The sequence below is a fragment of the Daktulosphaira vitifoliae genome, unplaced genomic scaffold, assembly GCF_025091365.1.
Source record: "Daktulosphaira vitifoliae isolate Bord-2020 unplaced genomic scaffold, ASM2509136v1 Scaffold_4, whole genome shotgun sequence".
Lineage (NCBI taxonomy): Eukaryota > Metazoa > Arthropoda > Insecta > Hemiptera > Phylloxeridae > Daktulosphaira > Daktulosphaira vitifoliae.
The window spans coordinates 18,454,601-18,480,363 of record NW_026099575.1 but is presented as its reverse complement, the minus strand read 5'-3'; the positions used below and the strand labels follow the sequence as shown (position 1 = coordinate 18,480,363).

At 37.0% G+C, this 25,763-nt stretch overlaps 1 protein-coding gene across 2 annotated transcripts in view; it reads right to left on the bottom strand.

Annotated features, from left to right (window-relative positions):
• Positions 1–3,976: 3,976 nt before the first annotated feature.
• Positions 3,977–25,763, bottom strand: part of LOC126904875 (uncharacterized) — a 57,904-nt gene continuing 36,117 nt past the window's right edge. For both annotated transcript variants that reach the window (XM_050684211.1, XM_050684212.1), the window contains exons 3-7: positions 22,824–22,980; positions 13,480–13,594; positions 10,479–10,513; positions 6,413–7,167; positions 3,977–4,723 (exon numbers count right to left, since the gene is read on the bottom strand). In XM_050684211.1, coding sequence (XP_050540168.1) covers positions 6,524–7,167; positions 10,479–10,513; positions 13,480–13,594; positions 22,824–22,980 — 951 coding nt within the window. In that variant the 3' untranslated portion in view covers positions 3,977–4,723; positions 6,413–6,523. The remainder of the gene's footprint in view (positions 4,724–6,412; positions 7,168–10,478; positions 10,514–13,479; positions 13,595–22,823; positions 22,981–25,763) is intronic.

Below are 25,763 nucleotides of genomic sequence, written 5' to 3'. Positions count from 1 at the left end.
ATTTTTGTTTCACTTAAAATAATTGAATAATATTTTTATATGTATTTTTCTTTTAGAATAAAATTATTTTAACTAAAATAATAAAAGATTGAAATTAAATATTGATGAAATATTTCTTATATTATTTTTTTAATTAATAATGACTAAAAAAACCAAATATAAAATAAATTCTACAAAATTCAGATTATAAGAGCTTCATTTAACTATTTTCACGTATTTTTTTGAGAAATTTTAAATGATATTATCATTTCATTAAAACTTTTCGCTATTTTTACTCGTAACAAATGACAATAATTTATCTTACTATTATTGGAATTTTCACAAAATCGGCGTATTTCAGGTTTTTGAGTTGTTCAAGATACTTTTTCTTAATTTGATGTTGCTTGTTTGAATTTTTTACCAATATTACAACACAAACAAGTTGTCACGTAAATTTAAACAGAATAAACTACAAATGTAGTAAAAAGTTTCAAGTACATGCCTTACGATGGCATTTTGAAGTGTATTTTTACTTTCAACTTTCCAATAACTATTAGCATAATACAGCCAAAATCGATAAAGATTTACATTTACATATATTTCTTTAATAAATCTGTTTATTTAAAGCTATGAAAAATACATTTTATTGAAACAATAACAATTCAGCAGCTCAGCGTTAAAAATCCTATTACATTTTATCATATAAAAATAAATCTCATGACTTTAAAAATAAAACTTGAACATATTTTACATTCTTTAGATAAATTATTAATTATTTTAACACGTTTTTGATTTGAATAAGTTCTTTTTACATAAGTTAAAAGTCTCATAAATAATATAGTCTTCGATGAACACTAAAAAATACTACCAACAATATATCTGACTTAAATCTTAAACATCTTGAACTTAAATATTATTAACTGATGTAATTTAATTATAATAAAACACATTTTACCACTGATAAACATGAAATTCGTGCCACGATTGTCTAATTAGATATTCTATTTCGTATTAATTAAAATACTTAATAAAATAGTACATGATGTATCATAGAAATTACATTACCACAATTTTTTCGTTTTTTATTGCATCTAGTGATCATTTTAAGTGAACTCGACTAAAGATGGATGAAATTTAACCATTTTAATGACTATAAACAACACAAATATTTCTCTCAACCAACTCCTTTTTACTGCTTTATGACAATTATATTGCAATTGAAGTACCCACGAATGTAATTGTACATTACATCCGGCGAATCAAAACATTAAAATGTTTTTACAACACATTTATTATGGTTGTAAATTTGTTCGACTTAATAGTAATCGGTCAAGTCATAGGAAATTGACAATACTAAATGTTAGCCGTGTGCAACAAATTGTAATTAACAAAACCCACAGGAGTTAAAAGCACCTGGTATCTTTGTTAATTAAACAAATTTCGTCTTTCCATATAATACAAAGTGCATTTATGTTCAATATATTTAAAACATTCGTAATTAAACTTCCTATTACTTTCCTAATTGGCAATTGCCTATTTAAAAAGAAAATATTTTAATTAAAAACGATTTTTGATAGTAAAATGTCAAAATATATCTTTTTTAATGTTCTTCTCGTCCCACCGACATGATCTATAAGCTAGTTCCCGAATTGTTTAATTAGAATCACAAATAACATATATCTGCGCCTACTTGAATCCGACCAATTAACTACTTTGAGGCCATCGGTAAGGTTATACATTAGAAGCTCTTCCGAAATAATAGCCAGCGGCTAAAAATTAGACTAACATTAAAGAACATTTAATTTTTACAAATTTAAAATCATTTCTGATATTGTCAGAAAAAAAAAAATCTTGCTTTTTACAATTGAAGCAAAATATTTTTTTCGTTTTAAATTTTGTAAATAACGAGACATCATTGTAAAAACTATAAAACAAAGTTTAAAACGCTCTATTTTTCAAACCACACTATGTAACCAAAGAAATATTGAACAGCTTTTCATGTAAATTATAACTTGAATTCTTTAAAAAGCCTTTTTAGAAATAATGTTACACAAAAAAATAAGCAAAAACTTATTGCTTCAATGTTTTTAAAAAGTACATTTTTATGTAAAACATTATTATGAATATACGGTATAGTGGAAGGAAAAACGTTTATGGGAACACATTATATCGTGTAACAATTTAAAACTACCAAAATATTTTATTAAAATGTATTTAGCACATTTCTAGTGGTTTACTGACAATAAAGTGTAATAAAATCATACTCGTTGAATAAGTTTAATAATAGTAATACAAGAAACATGAAAATAATTCTAGAATTTTTTATAGACTATCAATTATTTTTAACGAAAAGTATCAATATCAGATATATATTCAAATAGTAAAATGATTGCTCAAATTTGAAAATTGTTGCATTTGAAAATATGGACATTTTTGTGTTCACACGTCAATGGATTTTAGAACTCGACAATTACATTGAAATAATTTTAAGGCGTTTTCGGCATTTCTTATCAAGTTACGCTTTCGTATCAGTTTATTGAAAATGTACAAAATTGAAATTTTTTACCAGGAATTCATGAGGTACGTAATTAACATTTTAGGCCAAAATCGACATTTTGTTACAAATAAGAGAGAATAGTTCCAGAAATTCATAAGTGCGTAGTGCAATAGTAGCAGTAGTGAGATGGCATGTACTGTGTTTGGAAGGTGTTTAGCCACTCGTCCCAATCGTTGTGTTGTTTCATTATTTTTATGGGGCTTAGGGTCTAGTGCACGTTGTCTTAATGCATAATTAAAAAATTGAAAATCATACCAGGAATTCATAAGGACTGTATGCGAAAATACGTTCAGGTGTTTAGAAATGGTGGCCAACGTCTAGTTACAGATTTTAAAGAGGTTATCGACAAAAAAACCAATATTAGTAGTGCAATATAAGAGACACGATTTTAAAAATAATATACACTGTCGGCATGAGTTCCTGACATTACAATTTAACTTTCTTTCAGAAATCTGTATGACCGACGCAACTTACACGACATAATTTTGTCAAGATCGCCAGAAGGAGTGTATAAAATGTTTGGACTTGAATACTTTTAAAAATTATTTATTTGTCATGAGACCAAGACAAAATGTTTCAACTTTAGCGCATAGATGTTAATTTATTGAGTGTTCACATGGCGGTGTCCGGCGTTTTATCTTTGTTATGTTTGTTTTACCATAATGTTGAGTTCGAAGACATTTTTAAACAATACGAAAAATCACTTCCTCGTCTCTCATTCATTGGTTAATTAAGTTTCATTCACCTGATAATTTTTTTTTTCTTTTTAACAGTACCCTAAGTAAAAAAACCTCTGCGCTATGAAAAAAGGTTGTGTGAGGTCGTTGGTCAGTGGCCAGCTGTGACTAAGTACATACGACAGATGACTCCCACACACAACACTATTCACTTCGTCCGATGTATTAAACACCGGTATCTATACTGTGTGTAAATATGTAAAAGATATAAAAAAAATCGACGGTATGCGTTACTAACGGTGTGTACGCGTGTACTTGGTGAAATAACATCTTCTATCACTCATTCTATACTGCTACAATCGCTTCGGCGAACACCAATTAAAAAGATTATTTATGATGTAATCCGAAGCGGTTGAAAATATAATATAGTAGCGATTATAAAAGTACACAATACGACTGGCATTTCAAATACAATCATTAGGGATGACTGTACTTTGTGAGTTCCACCTCGTTTATAATGCAACATGATATAAGTATTAATGTTTATATACACATGTGTATACATTTTATGAACACCATTTGTGAATGTGAGATCAGGTTGGTACAGATATTGGAATTGCAATAAAAACCTTCATCGTGTTATTAAATACGTTCCACATTCGGTGGAAGCTTATAACTTATATATTTTTTCATATAATAATGTTCATCGTGTGTACAGTGGTGTCAAATGAGACTAAAAAAAAATCTTATAGAGACAAACTAATAATAGTAATTTCTTTACACGTATATTACAAAATATTTATATAAAAAAAAAAAACAAAAAATAACGTTACAATACGAAAAAATAGTGTTATATACAACTAAGTAGCTGACCACAACAACGATCGAGATGGTTACAAAGTAAGATGACAATTTAGTGGTAATATTTACGGAGATGACACTAAACTTGAAAAATTCGTAGAAAAACAATTATATTATAAACAAATATTTTATACAAAAATTGATAACAACAACGGCTACAATTATATTACAATGAGAATATTGTCGAGCGTTTAAAAAGCTCTTTTACATGATAAAACGTAATTTTACTAAAAATGTAATAAACCGGTCGGTGCAAATACGTGTGAACTATTCAAAATTGAAATATAATAAGTAAAAAATCGAATTATTTAATATGAGAAAAAATCAGAGACGGCGACGAACATATCGATTGACGATATCGTTTAAAAAAGCAACTGCGTTGGCTGGTAAACGCATTTATATACTTTCCGCGGATAATATACGATCCGTGTGATGATAAAATAATACTAATAAATTAATCGTTGTCGTCGTCGTGGTCGCCGCCTTCCGTCCGTTTTGTACTTTTTAACGGCCGTCTTTTTTCAGTACACGGTCGTTGTTAAAAAGCGATTGCGCTTGAACGGCCGAGGTACTCTCATCAAATGGCCGTGTGAGTAATGGTAAATAAGCGTGACCGCTGCTGTTGGTGTGCAGTGGACGTGCATAATTTCTGCAATAAAACAAAAAAGTCGTAAACATTAACTCGTGTTTGACATAGGAAATAAAATATACAACCGCTTATTAAAATAAAATTATTTTACGATTTCTTATTTATACCAACACACAGTAGTAATTTCACATAAGGAAATCTCGTCTATTATTTTAATAAGCACCGGCGTGCAATAAGTTTCACAGACGAATGTGTTCATAAACTACATCACTAACTAGGCCCTAAATTATTCCCAGTTAATTCTATATTTACATACATATCCGCGTTATGTAAATACACTGTGTGTCGTCTGCACCGGGCGGCTGTTGTGCGCAATTAATAATTTTTCGTTTTATATATGACAACCCGTCGAGTGTGTTATAAGGCGATTTTAATTTAAAAAAATTAATAATAATAATAACGAGCCAAAGGTGACTGTGAATAATTTCGGTTATTAATCTTTTTGGGACACACACAAAAACTCCGAGTGTTTTCATATTTTATCTTCGGGCCGTTCGTTCCCACGTGTTCTCTGCCCTACTCTTCGGCAATTGCAAGTGCTCATACGTCAGCCGAAATAATAAGTTCTGTAATGAATTTACATTGGAGTGTCAAAGGCGAAAATTGACAGACGAGTCGGCATGACGAGTTTTTAATAACTGTCCTGATCGGATGTTGCACACATTGCTTGTTGTAATTACATGTCCAAAAGGGTTTATTGAATAACGCCACCGTTCGCGTTCATGTATAGGTGATATACAACACATGCGGGCAATAATTACTATTTAATAACGAACACGACCTCGTTTAAATTGATATTTTTCAACGTCAAGGGGTGAAAAACATAATTAATTATTCTCACTCTCTTTCAGTTTCAATGTGAATTATTCAATGAGACTGCAATTTTCTACTAAATTTTTAATTATTAATAATAATAAAAAAAGAATTATGAAAAGAACCGTATCCGCTTTTTAACTACTTTAATCGCATATGATGTTTTTTTAATTGCGCCCCGTATGGCGTAACTCAAAAGTGAACGGATCACAACTAAAAGCGAATAAGTTTACCAACGAAATAAACTTTTACATTTGACCAGCTAAGATGACGACTACATCGTTTTCTCGTTCGCGATTCGAACAATTCATCCAGTAATATTTCATTTTTTTTTTTATATTAATTTTCATTTTTGTTTTATAGTCTACGCCAAAACAGTGTGTTGTTTAAGCAGCAATAATAATAATAATATAATAAAAAACTATAGGAAAAAAATGGCTTTATTTCACCAAACCTGTACGCCACCTACAGATTTTTTGTCGAATTTGCATAACACACGAGACCGAACGAAAAACATTATATTCATATTTTAACAAAATGCCATTGTACTGAAATTGAGCAAACAGAATTGAACGGCGGAGTTTTTGGTTGCTATTTCCGGGAGAAGATGTCTTTACCTTCGCTAGCTTTATTTCAAAATTTATTACATTCTTTGAATGCGAACACAAAAAAGAAAACAGTCCGAGTAGTGGTTAGAAGAATGCGCGTTTCCCGGAAACTAAACATGCCCGTTCGTTCCCTTTGACAAATGAAAAAATAATCTATTATTGTTGTGGTTGTAAAAATAGTTCAATACTCAGAAGATGCTTATATTTTCTAAAAAAAATTTTTCTACAACTATAAATTAAAAAATCGCTACTGAGCGATGATACTCACCAAAATTGTTAAACGGATCCCTCGACCGTTATTGTAGTCAGACGATTTCGGTAATGCCGTGTGTTGTGTATGCATCAAGTCGGGCGACAACGCATAGCTTTAAAGCCTGTGTCATACGTAGTCGGACGGCAAGGAGTTGTGCCTTTGGTGGTAAGGGTCGATGGGCTCGTACATGTCTGAGTAGTACGCGCTGCTGTGCTGGTCGAAAGCATAACCGGCGTTGTGATAGGCGGGTGTAGGCACCCGGTCGAGTTCGGTGTAGAGTACATCGTCGACCACGGGCACATCGTCTTGACCGATGACAGAAGCGTACACCACGACTGGTATGGCGGCGGCAGCTTCTTCCACCGTGTAATGGTTTGCCCGTACTATCTGGTTGGGCGGCACTGCGTTAGGCGGTAGCGCGACGCGTCGTTTCCGCCGGAACCACCGAAACCAATCACCTGGGTTCACCATGGACAACAGTTGACGGCCGGTGCTTCCACCACCCCCTCCATCGCCACCACCGATACCTACGCCGCCTCCGACTACACCGTCCCTGTTTCCTCGACCTCCGACCATCAGCCCATTACCGCCGGACGGCCGTCCTGGACCCCCTGAATATTTGGATATAGCTTCCTGGCCGGACCGCCTGACTGGGCCGCGACGATGCGTGTCGCCCGTTGCTCCCAAAATACGACGTTGGTGTTGCTGGTGGTGATGATGGTGATGATGACGCACTCTGTCTGTAGGCGGTTCGAACGACACCAAACATTCTGCGAAAGGCAAAATATTGAAAATTAACGAAAAAGTTAACATATTTTGTTATAATTTTATTTTATTAAGTATAAGTGTCGTTCGCTTTTAAATTGAAAATATTAATATAAAACGAGAAGTGAGGTAAATATAAACGAATAGAGCAGTTTTAAATTCATTTGTTCTCTTAGAATATTTAACAAATTATATTTGAAATAAAAAAGCATTGGTCTCGTATAAGTCGCTATCATATTAAATGCAAGTCCGAAATAAAAACTTGTGCATTTATCTAAAAGAGTACATTTACTGTTACCTCACTTCATCTTAAAAAAAAAAGTACTGACACCGGGTAAATCAAATTAATCCGTCATTGTAAAAAGCGTTTATTTTGTGATATTATTATTTATAATATCGACTTAAAAATTATGCATTTTCATAGGAATATTGTAATTCAAAACATGCGCTCATTGGTAATGTGAATTTTCAAAAAAAGTCATGTATTCATTAATAATCAGAAGAACATATTAAAATGATTTAAACATAAATAATTCTATAACATTTAGTACACGGTGTTAATAAACAAAACTAAAAACAAATCGTCGTGAAAATTATATTGTTGTATTATAAACAATCGCATCATATGTCTTTAACCCGTTGACAAATAAACGTGATTGATTACTCTGAAAAATTTTGATTCAACGAGCAAATAAGCAAAAAAATATTGTCATTTTTTTCGTGTAGGCACACACTTTGATTTTTGATTGAAAAATATTATCTTACAAACTTTACTACACGTATTTCACATTTTCTGACTGTACCTATATCAACGAGAGAGTTTTAAATTCAAACACAATTTCAATGCCCTTAACAGAAAAACACAAAACATAATATTATATATTATAGGATTTATCATTGAAACCTAAAAAACTTAGGACGAATATTTTTTTTTCCGAAAANACCAGAAAAACACAAAACATATAGGATTTATCATTGAAACCTAAAAAACTTAGAACGAAACTTTTTTTTTCCGAAAATAATTGGTCAAAATCAAAAATGATTATTTTCCGTTTTTCAAACACAATGCGCGTTTTAAAATATTGCAGTTAAATATCGCTTTACATTTTTTAAGCGTTTTCAATGATTACTCGCCTACAAAGATACCGCGAATATTTTGTTCGCATTATTTTTTACTCGTCATAAATCATTTCAATCGTTTATTATACACAGTGATACGCTCGACGTTATCATTATGCGGTTTAAAACCGAAATTCCATCGCACACCAAACGCGTTATCGTGTCCCTCGACTGCGTGTAACTATTAACGGTAATAATGAACTTGGTGGGCTACCGCGACATCCTCAAACCATCCGAACTATGCGCATGCAGAATGCCGCCGTTTAAAGCTTCACAATCGCAATAACTTACACGTGTAATTATAGGCAATACGTTATACGAACGCCATGACGGCGGAAACTGTCTCGGTCGTCGCATACACATTTCATGCATAATATTCTCCAACAATAACAGTCGTTGGTATCCTTGTGGCGTGCCATTAAAATAATATACTGCGGGACACTGTCCGTCCGATAGTACGCGTATGTGGCGCATACGAACATGCGTGTACTTGGGGGAAAAAAGACGAAATGTGTGTGCGCCTTGATGTCTATCAGATTCGGACGCATAAATTTTATTCGGACTTAATCTGTTCATCGACCGGCAAACGTATTAATTCTCCGCGCCCGTTGCATTGTTCTGTCAAGTCGAAAATTTGTGTGAACTCGTTATTCCCGTATAATTGTACTGGAACCGCGACTGGGTCTATGGGGTTAGCTATTTTCCACATATTTTTTAATACAACGTTCATTGTGTTAATAATAAAGAAATCCGCCACCCCAAACATATACTACATGTATACTCACACAACCACTGGATGTCGATAGATATGCACCACATTTGCGGTGCACGAGGACGATCGTTAATATTTTTTATATTTTTTTTAACTAAACTCGGGGCCATCGTTGTTGTGGTGGTGACTGTCGGCTAAGTGTCTTGACCGCGTTTCCCGTACGACCTATCGAAAAACAATAATAAAATTGCAAACCATCGCACATAATAATGTCAGTAACACCAACACATTGTGCACACCAATTATTTTTATCAAAACGGTGTAACACAATGCATAGGTGCCCGGTAGTCAAGTGCCTCTCGGTGCCTGAAGAGCATCTAGCGCGACCGTAACAATTAATCCAGTCTAGACTGCCACTTGTTTAAGTCCTCCCGCGCAGCATTCTCTATCGAACAATGAGCGCATAAATTACGCTAGTCTTTCGATAAGCGATACGGACCACCGCCGTACGTGATTTTAACGCGCATTTCCAGGCTGCTCGAATAAATTCGCGCGGGGCAGCGTTGGAGACCATAAAAAAATCAAATAAAACGAACAATCATAAATGCGATAGTCAGACTCGCGACTGTTAATGTTTGGGTTAAAAACTCGGTTGTTACGACCCGCTCGTGCGTGCCACTGCTTTTGTCCGACTGCTGTTTGCTCAGCAAAGTATAAATCATAATATTGTACGCCGTTTTGGGTATTTATACGTTTGCTCGATGTGCACTTACGCACCTCACAGATGGAGTAAATTAAAAAAATGTATACAAAGAACGTGAATTGTCAAGACGGAATTCGAATAATATCGTATAATGGAAACCGTACAGCGTTCCAGATGTGTCGTACCGTCTCGAACTGTCTCTGAGAAAACACACACACGTTTTTTGGTCCCGGCGTAGCAAAGCTAAAGAACATCACAATAATTACAACTCCGAGACGTTCAAAGGGATATATGCGGACTCTTCTAATTAAACGCAGCCCGTCCGTTTATGACGAGCCTTTATTCAATGTGTTTATATGTAGAAAATTATTATTAATACACTGTAAAATACGTAAAAATATCTTCACTGTACTTTGCTGCTAAATTATTATTTTGTAAAAAAAATTTTATCTCGACATTTAACCGATTCGTTTTACAGCGTATGATTTTTATGTTGTTCGGTTTATTGTAATAATGAATTCCTACTGCTATAACGTAAAGTCAAATAAATATTAACTGACCCGTACAGTTTGTTTACCGTCATTATTAATTTGTAGCGAAAAAGCAATAAAAAAGTTTTACGATCCACGTTTGTATATTTTTTAATGACGAATCAAAAAAAAGTAATAATTTTCCTTTTTGAGTAAATTGTTAATCGATAGCGAACAACGACTTATCTTGTTCGTGTTATTAACCGTCTTTTTTTTACATAAGAACACATTAAATACGTGGGAGACACTCACCTGGCCGAGACGGCGCAGTGCGACCGGACAGCCGTCTGAAACAATAAAAAAAATTATGGTTAGATTAAAAATATAATAATTACTATATCAATAAACGCACATAGAATTTGGATAATAGTAATAAGATACGTGTAGAGATAATATTATATAAGAATATGAAAACACAATTACCATTGTCACAATGACGTGCATCCCCCCTCCACTGTGCAGTATCATCATTCCGCGAACGCGGCGTGTAAATTATGAGGTTACAAAAAATGTTACCGGAATGTCGCCCACGCAAATCAGATCCGCGTTTTTGATAAGCGGCCGCCGATACATCATCGAGCGGATCTGTACAACGCTCGCCGGTTGATAGGCACGTTGACTTCTAATTGGTCGCGTCGTCTTATCACAGTTATCAATACGGCGGCACACAGCGTATAATTTAACGTGAAGCCTTCAGGGCCCCTAGAGAGGAAACCGTGTACTCGTATAATACACTCCGGACGCGTCGACGGGCGATCGTTAAGTCATATCGCACCGCCCAGAGCGATAAACTCTAAGCGTACTCGGTAATTACATACTCTCCAAGTTTGCCGTAACGAGCCCCTAATTTTGTTTTTTTTTTTTCACACGGTGTAACGATTTAATACATAATAAATATTTCACTGCGACGGGCGAGAACCTATAAAAATCAGTCGGTTTATAGTTCAGAAATACATGATATATTCTGTAAGGGCATACCGTCGACGGAAAGACTTAATTAAAAGAAGACGGTCGGCTGATATAGGCAACTCACATATAATCTTATATTTCTGCAAAGTCATCTTGCATTGTAGGAGGTGTTAATGTTTGTGTGTTCTTTGCATACGACGTTATAGACGCCCGTCAATAATACGTCTACTATGAAAATATTTGACCACCGAACCCACGCGGAACATTTTTTTTTAATTTCTCTTTTAATATAAATAATTGTATTCGAAGCATTGAATTTTTGGATGACACATGTCGGAGTATTGTTTCTCTCTAATATTTCGCACAATAGCACGAAGGTTTTTTTTTACTCGAAACCTTGAAGTATTTTTGTTTTTTTTTGTTCAAATCAACTATCCATGAAGTTATTCTATTGGCAATGCTGGAGACCTTCGGTTTTTAGATTTCTGGAGATATACTGCTACGCTGTTCGGATGAGGTATATTTTATTAAAAAGTACGTATCTATACGGTTCTTATGAATATTTATTAAAAACCTTGTAGAGCACACTCGTCAATGGTGTACACGTCTATTGGGTCGTGTAGTAAAAGTTAAATAAAAGTTAAAAATAAAAGACGACTTACGGTCCGGCTGTTATCGCGTACACTTACAATGTGCACTGAGTTATTGGTTGTGTTTTATACACGTTTTATTGCTAATGCTCCGGCCATACAGTATCGTTTGAGTTACCATTGGGAAATATCTCATGTGATTTCTCGACTACGGCGGCCGTTCGCCAGTTTCAGCGCGTGGGCCTTTCATCGGTTCAAACGCACAACATGATAAATATTCGCAATATTATACGTATATAGGAAAAAGCACCAACGGTTTTCCCCGCGATTCACGATTGTAAGTCCTCTGGTGCTTCGTCATAGCTCCGCCGCCGCAGACTGATAGTAACGTTACATCCGGCTTTGGCTCATCATTTACTCATTCTGTGCAGTAATCTTCAATCTATTGTATTCACAGGTCGTCAAACGGAAATCTCGATACTCTTCTATTGTATAAAAACCGAATCGAGTTTACTGCAGTACATTTAACAGTATACGCTTGTCTTTCTCGGTGCCAAACACAATATTAACCGTAATGTTGAAATTGTCGCAAGCAAATATAATAACGGCCGTTGTGCGTGAAAGTGTAACTACTTAACGAAAAGCGTACATCTCGCGNACTTTACTGCAGTACATTTTACAGTATACGCTTGTCTTTCTCGGTGCCAAACACAATATTTACCGTAATGTGTTGAAATTGTCGCAAGCAAATATAATAACGGCCGTTGTGCGTGAAAGTGTAACTACTTAACGAAAAGCGTACATCTCGCGTGGGAATTATCGGCCTATAATGCACTGGGAGGACGTATTGGTACAGTACAGCGGAGGAAGTGTTTGGTTCGGTTGATCGAAAACCAATTTGCTCGCACTTGTGTATAAATATGTCAAACACGGTATGGTTATAATAATTATTATTGTGTAGGTTAATGCGACAGCTGTGGTGGTCGTTGTGCTATATACGCCACGCAATAGCAAGTACGGACATTTTACGGTACTGTGTACTTACAACACTCAGTACCTATTCATAACGTGTAATGTATTCTTACGTCGGGTGTTTTATAAACTGTACTTGCCGTGTGGGCGTCGCAGTTCTGTCGATAAAAGAGTATCGCAACGACGTTTTATGTAATTTAAACCGTTAGTATTATTGAATACCTGCAAAGCAAGCACGTGAACACATCGGAGCACAAAAGTACAAAGCTCTCTGAATTTGATTTTACTTAAATGGCATCGATCCATCGCTGTGCATTCGAGCGATGAGAATACTGCTGATCAAGTTCGTTTCGAGTGGGAGTTAATGTTGACATGTACACCACCAAGATTCGTTCGCCGTCCTTCAGAACTTTAGCGCACAGATTTCTGCAGGAATGAGTCATTAATCGATAATTTGTTCCGTCGAATATAATGAGTATGTATTATTATATTGTATTTTTCAGCTATTGTATTTAAAGTTACCATTTTCACACGACGATTGCGGTCAAGTCGTAAAAAAAAATGCGATCGTTAACACCTGTGGTGCGTAGACAACCTCCGTCCCCTCAGAGGAGGTGTCGGCTAGATACGGTCGAGTATTTTTACATCGAGTACAGTATAACGAGCAGTAAGTGGCGTGCAGTGACACAAACATAATAATAAACCGTATACCACTAGTAGCTCCCCCCCCCACCGGTGTTATGATAATGATAATAATGTTATTATATTAAGTGTGTACTCACAGCTTGAGGTGTAGGAAGACGACCATGAAGAGGGCGCCAATCGCGGCGGACAGCAACGATACCAGCACAAGTATCATGGGCCACGTCACCTCGGCGATGGGAACTGTCAACATACCTGTCAACGAAACAACAATGGTTTTATTATATTATTGTATTATAACAACACACATGCGATAATTGGATTATTACATCGTATTGTGTGGATTTTTAAATAAAAACACAAATCGCCGACGCCGCCGGTGGACAGTTACGTTATTTGATCGGCTATGTGTTATTGAGCGGTTGATGAGTTAATATGATCACTTTATACACGCGACGATGGCCGTATGCGATATCTTTAGGTGTAACAAGAAGAGGATGGGCGTGAATGTGAGCGGAGGACGTGTTACGGTTGGAAAAATAATAGTGAACAACAGTGTGGCCGTACCTAATAGACGACCACTACATTATGATGGCGCACCGCCGCACACGATTATTACACGGCGTGTACATTATTTTGTTATAATACACGTACATCGCGTGTATTAGTATGATGTCTTCATTGTCACCCGAACTGACAGCAATTCTTGTTGTACACCGTGGGAACGGGTGTCACGGCCATCGCATCACTATACGCGTACGATGATCATTTCGTTTTAGTCGGCACTTTTCTTTAATAGCGTTCGCGGTCTTCCGAGGTAAACACCACACCCGCATTGGATTCTCTTCGAAAAATTGTCACCATCGTCGTTATATCTTTCTTTTATTTTTTTATTATAATGTAATACGGACCAAATAAACGCACGGAAACGCCGCGATGGTGTTTTTTATCTCGTGTGTTGGATCACGTGTACATGATAATCATTGTAGTGACGGCGACAGGCCGCGGGGCAGTTAAAGATGAATAATTTCACTTTGCGCGATCAAATTTAACTTCCATCCAAAGCGCACTGGTTTTTCAACGCGGCACAAGAGAGTGCCGATCGCAGATCATGTCGCCTGTTGGGTTATTTTGTACATTATCCCTTTGAGACGACTGAACTAATTGAAAAACTTTTCAAATCCCTTTCATGACGATAATAATAATAATATTTATATATGCATGAAAGTATCTTATACAAGAGGTAATTACTGAAGTTTTAAGTATTTAATCGCAAAGTTTGTGCGGCACGACGCATCTTACGATTTAAACTTTACAAAAAAAAAGTTTCTATCTGTTAACCGTTCAAAGACTACCACGCGAATCTAATGCAGCTGTTTGTTGGTAATCAACGGAACGTCTAGCGATTTTAGAGCGCACAGTTTTTCACTTGTCCGCTAAAGTTTATGCTAAACTAAAATTGATAATAATATAAAAAGCGCATTATCATTTCAAAATGGAGTTTGTCGCTGTGTTCTGTAAACATCGGAAAAAACTGCAGAGTTGAATTTTTTTACAATGTAATTACCTCGACGACAAAATATGTACACGTAACAAGCGACCTATTGTTCTATGTGACGAAAAAAATATATTTACACGACATATTTTCCCGGGTTCTCGGTATATGTGGTACAGACGTACTTTAATTAATCACGGACGCTTTTCGTTAGGATTAAAAAATAAAAATAAAAAAAACACAAGAAATAATTATTATAACGGACATACAGAATCTTTATATATGGTTACGTGACACGAATATAATTAAAACGCATTGTAAATGTTTCGTTTGGCTACCGCATACTACACTGTGGGGCCGAAATGGCTTTGGGCGTTTTTTTGTACGCATAAACGAATAATAAAATATAATATAGGTCTCAATCCAAAAATGGTCCGGCTACACCACCCGGATAATTACTGAACCAATGAAAACAAAACAATTACATAAATTATACACATACGGTAAGAATAGAGGAGGGCGCGTGTCTCCTGATTTTATTGCTGCGATAAAAAAGTAAAATATACGCGTAGTAATCGAAAGCTGACTAATAATAATACAAATTTCGTGTAGTAGACATAGTAAAAATGTTCAGCTGTACGAACGCGCTCGTTACGCATAACCTGTGGGTACTGGTAATGTGTGTGTGTACACGTAATGGGTATTCTCCGCGGCGGAGGACTGAGCCGATCACAAGGAGATAACGCGAAGAGTACGCTGATAGTAAGACAAAAGGCACAAAGAAATACAACTAACTGGAAACTACTAAATTTTCGACGCGGCGAATAAACTTTTTTAATGTTATTGTCGAACGAGTCCATTGATAATTTACTCGATTAATGCGGCCACATGAAACTTTTGTTAAGAATACCCCTGACGCGCATACACACCGAAATGGAACACTCGCATCTGTACGCATCATATATTTCTATGATGTGGCGGTGCCCGTCGCTCAGTTGGTTTTTCAAATCTGGCGACCGCGTGCGGACCATTTCAATGGGAATATATTTTATTGGACGTCGAATTAATATCAACCGCACGGGACGCCTTCGATCATAAAAATTATAATACTCGACCGTTATATCATTCGTATGATAGGCATCCGTGTTGACTAATTAGCAACTTGACAAGTCACTGTATCGTCAAAACCGGTTAGAAGTGTACACGGTTATGTATTTTATTGACATGTAAAATAAGAAAGCGAGCGGCGTACCGACGAAAGTCTAAATTACTCCGACGTCGCTCCTGCTCGTGCTGAGCCGTCGTTAACTATCTGTACAGTACATAGATTGTGTTTTTAGGATTGTTTGTCCGCGGCAAAGCGTCGCCGTTAAACGATAACGCAATCGTTTCAGGAATCGTGACGACTAAAATCACGTCTTCATTCGCTAACGTTTGTCAACCGACGCTTTGTCGCCACTTGTGCGTGGAGTGCGATAATTTGTCCCGTGTGATATTTATTGCCGGCACGTTACCGTTGCTGGTGGACACATAAATTAAAGGGATTTCTCTTTAAAACGTCTGGTTAACAAAAATGTGCACTTAATAGAGACGTTAGTGACCGTACGGAAGCGGTTTACGAGTTTTAGGAATCGGATTTCGAACGCGTGTCTGTGATATGTATTTATTGCCTATCCTTAAACAAACTACGCGTTGATCTCATAACGGAGTCGTTTCAATAGACTTTTCTCGTGGTAAGACACAGATTTATGTATACGTTTATAATATCAAGCCGATGAATACACGCGCGTGTGTTTTATAATTACGCCTTCTCAGTGAACCCGTCAACATTTGAAAAATAATTGTGAGTTTTAATTTATTCGCCGACACCCGTCGGATGATTGTCAGGCGAACAGAATATCATATTTGGAGAAATTCATCGTCTAGCCGTCGTCTTCTCGGATGGATATTTTCTCAGACATTTTCATTTGCCTCGTTAAGACCTCGACGCAACGACAAAATCGCTCTATTTCTATTTGTTTGTTATTACTGTCGTCAATAAAGTGAACGACTTCGATGAACGTAAAACGTTTCAACTCGTACCATTAAAACACCAAGTGGTATTTGACGTCATACGCGCCTTGCGACTTACGAAATTTTAATTAAAAACGCATTTTTCAAATACGAATTAAATCCGAGCCGGTCTGATTTAATCCGTTTTCGATTGCACCTCTCGTCCCCCATAAACTAGATTATGTATTATGCTAAGGGTATTATATAAATATTAATATTTCAGACGCGCGTGTAAAGTAGACTGAGGATTTACCGAGTGGTTTTATGACTTGGTATGTCGATGAGAAATTAAAAAACGTCGACAAGTATTTACGAGCAAAAATAATAGTTGGGCGAACGACGCGGCAAAAATGTCATAATTAAAAATTGAAAATAAATTCACTGCGGTTCCTTAAATTATAATTCACGAATAAATGATTGCCATGTGGTTGAATAACATAAACACGAAACTTGATCATGTGTTATTTTTAGTTGTACGTTTGTCTATAAATTGAGTAAAATTTTGTGAAAGCGAAAAATAAACTGCGAGCCGAATAATGCTGAAATATGTTACAAGAGTTCTCGGAGTTGTTTCGCTCATGTTTATAAATATAATCCTTTAATACTACCCAGCTGTATGTAATACAAAATCATTGAATCGCGATACTTAATTTTGTTACCGCAATACATATACTGGCGTATCCGATATGAATAATTAAAAATTTAATTAGACCATGAAATCAATGACTACGAAAGTTATTAAATTATTAACTGTCTGATTAACACTCTTGAAGTTAATGATGTTGCCGTTTCTTCATGAACGCCGAGTTTGGGATTCGTTCCTCTCGTTGGTTCTAAAGCAAGGTGACTTTTTATTTGTCCGTTTGGTGTAACTTTATCTGTTCATCACAATGTTCGAATTTTTATCAATAATATAAAGAGCCCAACTCGAACGGTATTTATCGTGATCGCCAATTATCTCGATATAGAAGACTAGAAAACGTTAGTAATTTACCATATAAGTAGCCCGCTACTTGTTAGGTATTCTCCATAGAGTTTGCTTCTTCCGTTTAATCCGTTCGATATGGTTCGACAAAACCGGTCACAAGTATTCTTCCATACATAATTTCAACAGTCAGCGCCAGGTTCCTTATCATGATATCTTCATCCCGAAACATTTATAATACCTACAGCGTGTGATCTTCTGGATAATAAAAAGAATAGGTCGAGATTTATGCGTTGGTCGCGTTTAGAGACTTTTTTACTCTCAATGCTCAATTCTCGGTATCCGCGTTTTATTATTAATACATACAATATATTTATTTATTTTTTTTATTTTTGGACTGCCGCAGCGGCGTATAGAGACGTTCGGCGTGTAACATAACTTATAATTTCCAGAGCCGGTTTCCTCATCTAACGAGATATTCTCCTTGGCTCTTTCTTTTATTCAGTAGATCCGTTGTTCGAAAAATATGTTCTAACATTCAAGAGACGCTTATTTCTACTCATTTTTACCGGGCTTGTTCTTTTACCACGTGAACACGGTAAATCAACAGCCCGCGAGAACGAATCCGATATGTGGAGGACGTACACGGAACTTATACGTTTTTACGGCAATGATGTTTGAACAGTTGAAATAGAAGTTTTCGGACCGTAAAAATATTATGTAAATATTGGCGGTAAACAAATGCACATCACACACAACTGCAATCTGTGTCTCAGGTACACGGTTTCAAATTACAGTCGTGTTCCTTTTTTTCTTCATTGGTTTCTAATAGAAAACACTAAAGGCGGTGAATGACTGGCTGCGTCCAAATCGTCATTGGAATTTATACAACAGCCGCCTCTGTTTACTCACCTAACGGAATTCAGTCGTGTACAGATAAATGAGTAACGCGACCGATGAAAACCAACCCGTGAGCTTAATCGAACAATTATATTTCACTCAGTCATGGCGTTCATTGTTTAGCGAACAAATCTGTTTCTTACGAGTGTGCACGTCAGTCGTATACGCACATCGTGGCAGTAAATATGAGAGTAGGTATTTTAATTTTCGGACGTGTGTTGATAGGTTTGATAGACTAGCCGAGCGTGTACCCGTTTACGGACGGAGAAAAAAAAATGACATACATTTTTCCACTCTTTGTTCTCAGTACACCACAAGCGGATTCGGCCGCCGAAAGAACGAACCCGCGTCCATGTAACGCTGTGCCGACGCTCCGGGCAAACCCAACGTGCTCGTTGTATTATCTACTTTTCTTCTTCCACGTCCCGATAATTTAACTAACACTGATATATTTTAATTAAATGTCATGGATACACACACGGGCCGACATAGAGCCTGTCGGTCGTACATAATTATACCTGTCAAAGATATTGTATCAACTGATGGCTAAATTAAAAACCGTTCGTTCCTTGTAACCTCACCGCCGCCGTTCGATCACTGCCCGAGTTCTCGCGCACTTCAACGTGTACAATACGTACAAAGCCAAAGGCCAATCGTACACACATGTGAGTACTACTAACGTTCAACGAGTACAGACAACGTACTCGTGTAACAACCGCCTCCGCCGAGCGTTTCATCAATACGTGTACCGTCCAATAACGTGATATTTTCGCCCGATGATAACGTTATTACAACATGGGAACCCGTTCATTATAATGATTTCCGAACGCAGTCATTATCCAATCCAGGAGCGGCAGCGTCGGGTCCGGTTCGAAAGAGTCTGAGGCGAAAACAAAATCAGAGGATGTATCCCATTCGAGTGTGCGTGTAGTGATAGAACGTCAGAGTTACACCTCTTTCCGGCTGCAACCGATTCTAACGACTCATTTTGTCGTCAAAAAAATAAAAATAAAAACAACCAACGTCTAGATACAGTCGCAGCTCACAAATCATACAAACTCGGCCGAAACACGCCGCCCATTTCACCGCTGCGTTTTGGTTTTCGGCAACAAACACACACGCGCGCGCGGAAATAAAAAGAAATTATCTCGACACTAGCGTTTTATTATTATTATTATTATTATTATGTATATACGATATCCTCTTTAGGGTAGACTCGGGGACGTGTTAAACGGCGACGTGATTAATGTTTTCCTTTCTCGCGTCAGTGTCGGAATAGATGTTGTGTGCTGTNGTTTTCCTTTCTCGCGTGAGTGTCGGAATAGATGTTGTGTGCTGTGCAATCGACATAGGAGCTGCAGATATAGTGGTCTGGTTTTCATGCCAAAATCTGCGTTTTCCACGAACACCCGTCGCCGATCGTCCGCATTACACACCCCCACCGCGCGCCTTTTAACGCAATTTTCCCAAACGCCAGGCTTTATGAAATAGTGCTCCGTTATTTTACACAACACGCGCGCCTTTTAACGTTTGGATTTATAGGACTGGAGGGTCCAACACGCAATTTCCAGAGACCTTCACGGAAAAATAATATGCACGTTACGCACAGACATGTGTATAAATTATTAAAATAAAGCGAGTTCGCTGCCGGCGTCGACCACTCGCATTAAAAACGGACCCGTCGTATATTACAACAAACCCGAACCGCACTATCTGTGCGCGTGTTATTTTTGTAATTCGCACTGTCTCTCTCCACCTCTTTTACGAATACATTCGATGCCGTCAACCCGTGAAGTCTCCATTTACCGGTTACCAGCGTGCGTTTAGTGACACATAAACGTCTGCCGACACAACATAAACTACTAGATGCGTAGGTGGCAGTTTATTTGTACGCATTAGGACCAAACGTTATATAAATTATTGTGCGCACGACTTGTCTAACAGTAGTAGTCGCGTAGAGTGGTAATAGGAGTAGAAGTAGTAGTTGAAAATGCAATCATCACTTTTGAGCGTGTGCTCGTACAAAAACTACACAACTTGTAAAGGAGTGGGCTCGTAGCAGACACGGAAACGCAATTATAATTTTCTCTTAAGGATCGCTACAGGATCGTGTGTCGCACGTGGGTCGAGACAAGACGTATTACAAAGTCATCTGCAACCGAAAATCGGCCGAGAGTATTAATTTTGCGGTGGTGTGTGAACAGCGAGTGTCGTCGGCGGGTACATTAAATATGCGTTTAATACTGTCATAGTTTGGAGACAAGTGCGCAGACGAATGTTGGGCGAATGCTTCCCGTCGACTCGACTACGACTATATTCTAATCAAAGCATCTCGTCGGTCCATTAGGGTTTACATAAATAATACATCTACTCCGTCTCTTGGACATCCTTCGACGCCGACGATACAAAGAAAACGAATCATTTACGCCATTGTAATTTGTTGCGAGTTTAAACGGCACGTGTCGATACGGAATGCAATTCCGTTGTTGCAGTCTGAATGGGATCACGTAGTTACACGCGTTTTATAAACACCGCGAATAAAGCTCATTAAAAAATATGCACACGGCTCACGATCAAATGGTGTACCGCAGAAGAAATCGCTCTCTTCGATTAAACGCGGTGCTGGGCCAATCCATCAAAAGTCCATCTACACGGCGTAATGCACACGCAAAGACTTTTAAATAGTTGTTAATTTTTTACAACGAAAAAATCGTGTAGCACAATTTGCGGCGTATTCGTGATGAAATAAAATGATTTCCATTATTCTCTGAGTGCATCATTTGTTAGCGCCAAAGATATAATTAGTATAATACATTCCGGTTTGGGGTCCTGCGCGTGCACCGTACTAATGTGTGTTAATACACTGAAAACGTGTGACGCATATCGATTATTAAAAGTCAATACTCGACGGTATGAACGATCGTTTATTTCTGCACTGTGCCGCTTACACGTGAAGCTTGCAACTAAAAAGTACGCTATCCAATGCAGCCCATACGATCCGACGACTTCAAAACGTACTGTTGGAATGCGTGGGCTGCTTTAATTACAGCGCCACGATAAATCGCTTGAATTATGAGTCGGTGTCAAAAAATATCCAGACAACTCGCTAACCGGCAATTAAATCATTTATTAATAACGCACATAAACATTGATTTTAATTTGAATGCACTAATCTAACTCTGTACGCAATCAGAGATAGCATCGTTAAACGAAATTAATAAGAGCTAAATCAACAATTATGCTGTCACGGTAATGATATAGCGTATGCAGACGTTAGTTCAACCGAGTTGTGGTACCTAATAAAGTCCCAAACGCGTTGTCACGACTGGGCAGATACACGGGGCACCAAAGAATCGATAAGTACTCTTTTCTGGATAATTTATCGTGCTTGTATGCTAATGAATTTTCGTTGGAATTACACAGAATAACAGTGTACAGATGGAAACGACCAGTGAGGGGGCGCCGAGTTAATATAGTGAACATCTAAACAATCAAGCTAATTAGCCGAGAATTAACAGCCATTTGACTCTGCCGAGAAAATGTTATGATTCCTCGCTAAAAATATCATCGCATGGGAAATCGTTCGAGAGGGGCGAACGAACATAATGAAAACTTTGGTGAGACGAGCCAATTGTCATCGTTTAATTTATCGGCATTGGGTGCGTGCCAACTGGCGATTTCCTGTGCGTTACTACTGCAGTTGCATAGGCCCGGCAAAAGCTATTTCAGAAGGGCACGAAAATAAAGTCAAAGAAAAAAGGTAATACGATTTCGACGCATTTTTTAACATATTGTTTTTTTCCACTCGCGTTTGCGAGCAAAACAAAACGACCCAGACACGTGTACAAAATACTTAGGGAGTGTTAAGTGTCGTTCGGGCGCGTAAAAATAACAATTACTATACATAGTGACTGTGGCACTCCAAAATAAATGCAATTTCTTGTCTGTATCTTACGTGTGGCTGATCAGCGAGTAACGGGTTTCGGAAAATGACGATTAAAAAAGGAAATAGCGTAGACAAAAGAACGGTAAACAATAATCATCAAACGAATTAGGTGAACCTTAATGTATCTTATTGTCGAGGTACAATAGTAGTTTGTGTATACACTTACCGTTGTCAGTGCCGTCTAGAGGTTCTAGGGCCCATGAGCACAAGTCGCAAGTGGTCAGGCCGTCCGAATAAGGGGGATCCAAGAACGGTGGACGGGGAGGTGGCGGGGGAAACTTCCATATATCCTCCTCGGTCCACCACTGGTAATCGTCTTCTTCCTACACAGACAAAATATCAAAACAAAAGGTCAGTTAATCATGATTTAAATATAAATGTGTATATACATATAAAAAATAAAAAACTCTAACCCGTGTGCCCTATTGTTCCTTTACAGTAACGCGTATTTATGACTACGTGTTTGTGTTTAACACCACACTGCGGTTTGCTTAACATTTTTTACTTATATTTTATTATTGTTATTATGGGATATGTTTAGCCTACGCGTTTATGCTGAGTCGCCCGGTGCAACCAACGTCTCGTTTTTTAAATAAATGTTCTAGGATAGTAATCGTTTACGCACACCTATGTACACACCGTACGTATGTTGTTTTGCGTTTAAGCTGGTTATGTATCACATCGGTAGCTTATATGTAAATTTATACGAATTTAAATTAAGACAATAGTTGCAAAAACCGAAAACAATCCAAGACAAATGTGCGCGTTCGTTTATTTTTAATAGAGCTGTACTATATTCACAGAGAATACTAGTGATAAATACGACCTGTTTTATGCAAATAAGCAATGATTTCACAATTAGGATACCATCTACTCATAAATAAAATATTTTTTAAACGTGATTTACTGACCATCATTAAAGTACTATATTTTTTTATCGCTTTTGATTCACTGATTTACATTTTACATTATACTAAATCATTTTCAAATTATATTAAGATGTTTTCACCAGAATACGCCATTAATAAAAAAATTCTTTTAATTTATTTACGTCGGAAATAACATGAAAAAAAGTGTACATATGTAATTCGAATATCGCCGTTTTCACATAAATCAATTCTAAATCTTTACATTATTTTATCCAAATTTAACGTATTCAACAGTTAACCAAACGCTTAGATGATTAAACAGCGAATGTATAGAAACACGAATTATGTATTGCGAGTCATAAACACAGACTAATGCAAACGCAAATAACGTCTTTACTTTGATAATTACTAAACATATATACATCAAACTAATAACTCAATTATAGAGAATTATACATTCACCTAGTCACGACTAGTTATAATTAACTAAATATTCATGTATAAAATGCTCAATATTACTCACAAATAAAAGTATTATTGAAAAAAAAATATTTATTTTTAGACTTCTAGAAAAACATTCTACCAATCTTGTTTGTACGCATAGAACTAGACACAAGTATAAGATACCCGCCAGCCTCACTTATAATAAAGTTGTTCGCGCGTGTTTGCGATGTTAATTGGGGTTAACGATCATGCAAATCGACCAGGTAGAAAGTCACGGGTAGAAAAGAATAAAGAAAAAAAAAACAAGTAAGACGCGTTTTGTCCGATTATCGTCGTTTTTTCTAGTAACTGTGTGTAATTGGAACATACATGACTTAATCTATGAAAAATCTGTGGGAAAAAAGTAACATAGAAAATCGTTTTGTCGAGCACCGCGCGAAGGACACACACACACACACACCCATAGCGTATATAATTTCCATAACCAACTTCATAATACCATCGCACCAAAAGTTTCGTTAAAAAAAAATATAATAAAACAAAACAAAACGTCGAGTTCGTGCTCACGGGTCCCATATAATTATTGAAAATACCTCAGTAATAATACAAAAAAGTATCTCCCGCCAATGTAGGCAATAGATCATAATACAAACCGATACTGTATCATTGCATAAATACAACAGATAACAAAAAATACAGGATACTGAAACCGCGCTCATTATGTTTAGTGGTTTACCCTTCAGTCGTTATATTGTATCATACCTACTCTAGCTTTTTATTTTTTTAGTTCATTATAATGTGGTGTATTCTATGTACTTGTGCAGATGGACTACTGCAGGTACGCTTGCGGCGGTGATGGCTAATAAAGACCAGATAGAACCCAAATCTTTCAAGTTACGCTTCCGTAAACACTCTGTGGGTATCAACCATTTTGAGCGGTGTATTCACAAGTAACTTGGATATTATTATTGTTATATGTGTACATACACGTTCGCTGCACAAGACACCAAACAAGTAATTACCGGGCTGCCGCAGTTCCTTCGCGAGTCTTACATATTGTGTTTGTGTAATCAACCTGATAAAAACGGATTTTCAGTGCGCGCTTCGCGGTCTGATGGTTTTTTAATGTCTTCATTCCTGTGTTGCGATGCGCGCGGTCACCCTAACCGCCCGACCGCCGTCGCCTCTGGGACCTTTTGTTTGGAAGTACACACACTTACTTACTGCCGTATTATAAAACGTACGGTAAAAAACAAAATGTATATTATAAGAATCGAGGCGTTGTGGTAAGCAATGCCTAGTGGCAGTGAGAGGAGGAGGAGATCATGCGCGCGCGTTTGTATTAAACGAGAAAATTGGTGTTACAACGTTGAAAAGAACACGTAGCAATGTCTCAATAGACCAGCGGAGCCATTCCTCCACGAATTGTTGCAGCTGCAGCACACGAGAATATTACAAGAAGATGAAGAGATCTCCGTGTTCGACAGACACGGCGAGAGAGATAGAGAGAACAAGTATCGGTTCGGTCCAAACCTCCTCTACCGATATCTTCTGTATTCGCTCAGTCACGACTCGCCGGTAATGTCATCATTAACTCAGCCAGTGGTTCTCATGCGATGTACACCGTCTAACAACATATACCCTCCTGTTGGCAACGCGCACTGACCAATTAACCGTCGCCATTGTACACGTTAAGTGCATGTGTATATATACGATACGTATGATAATGATAATAATAACAACAACGATTTAATGCGGTGTGTGTAAGGATATAGACGTCACGCGGCCGACAC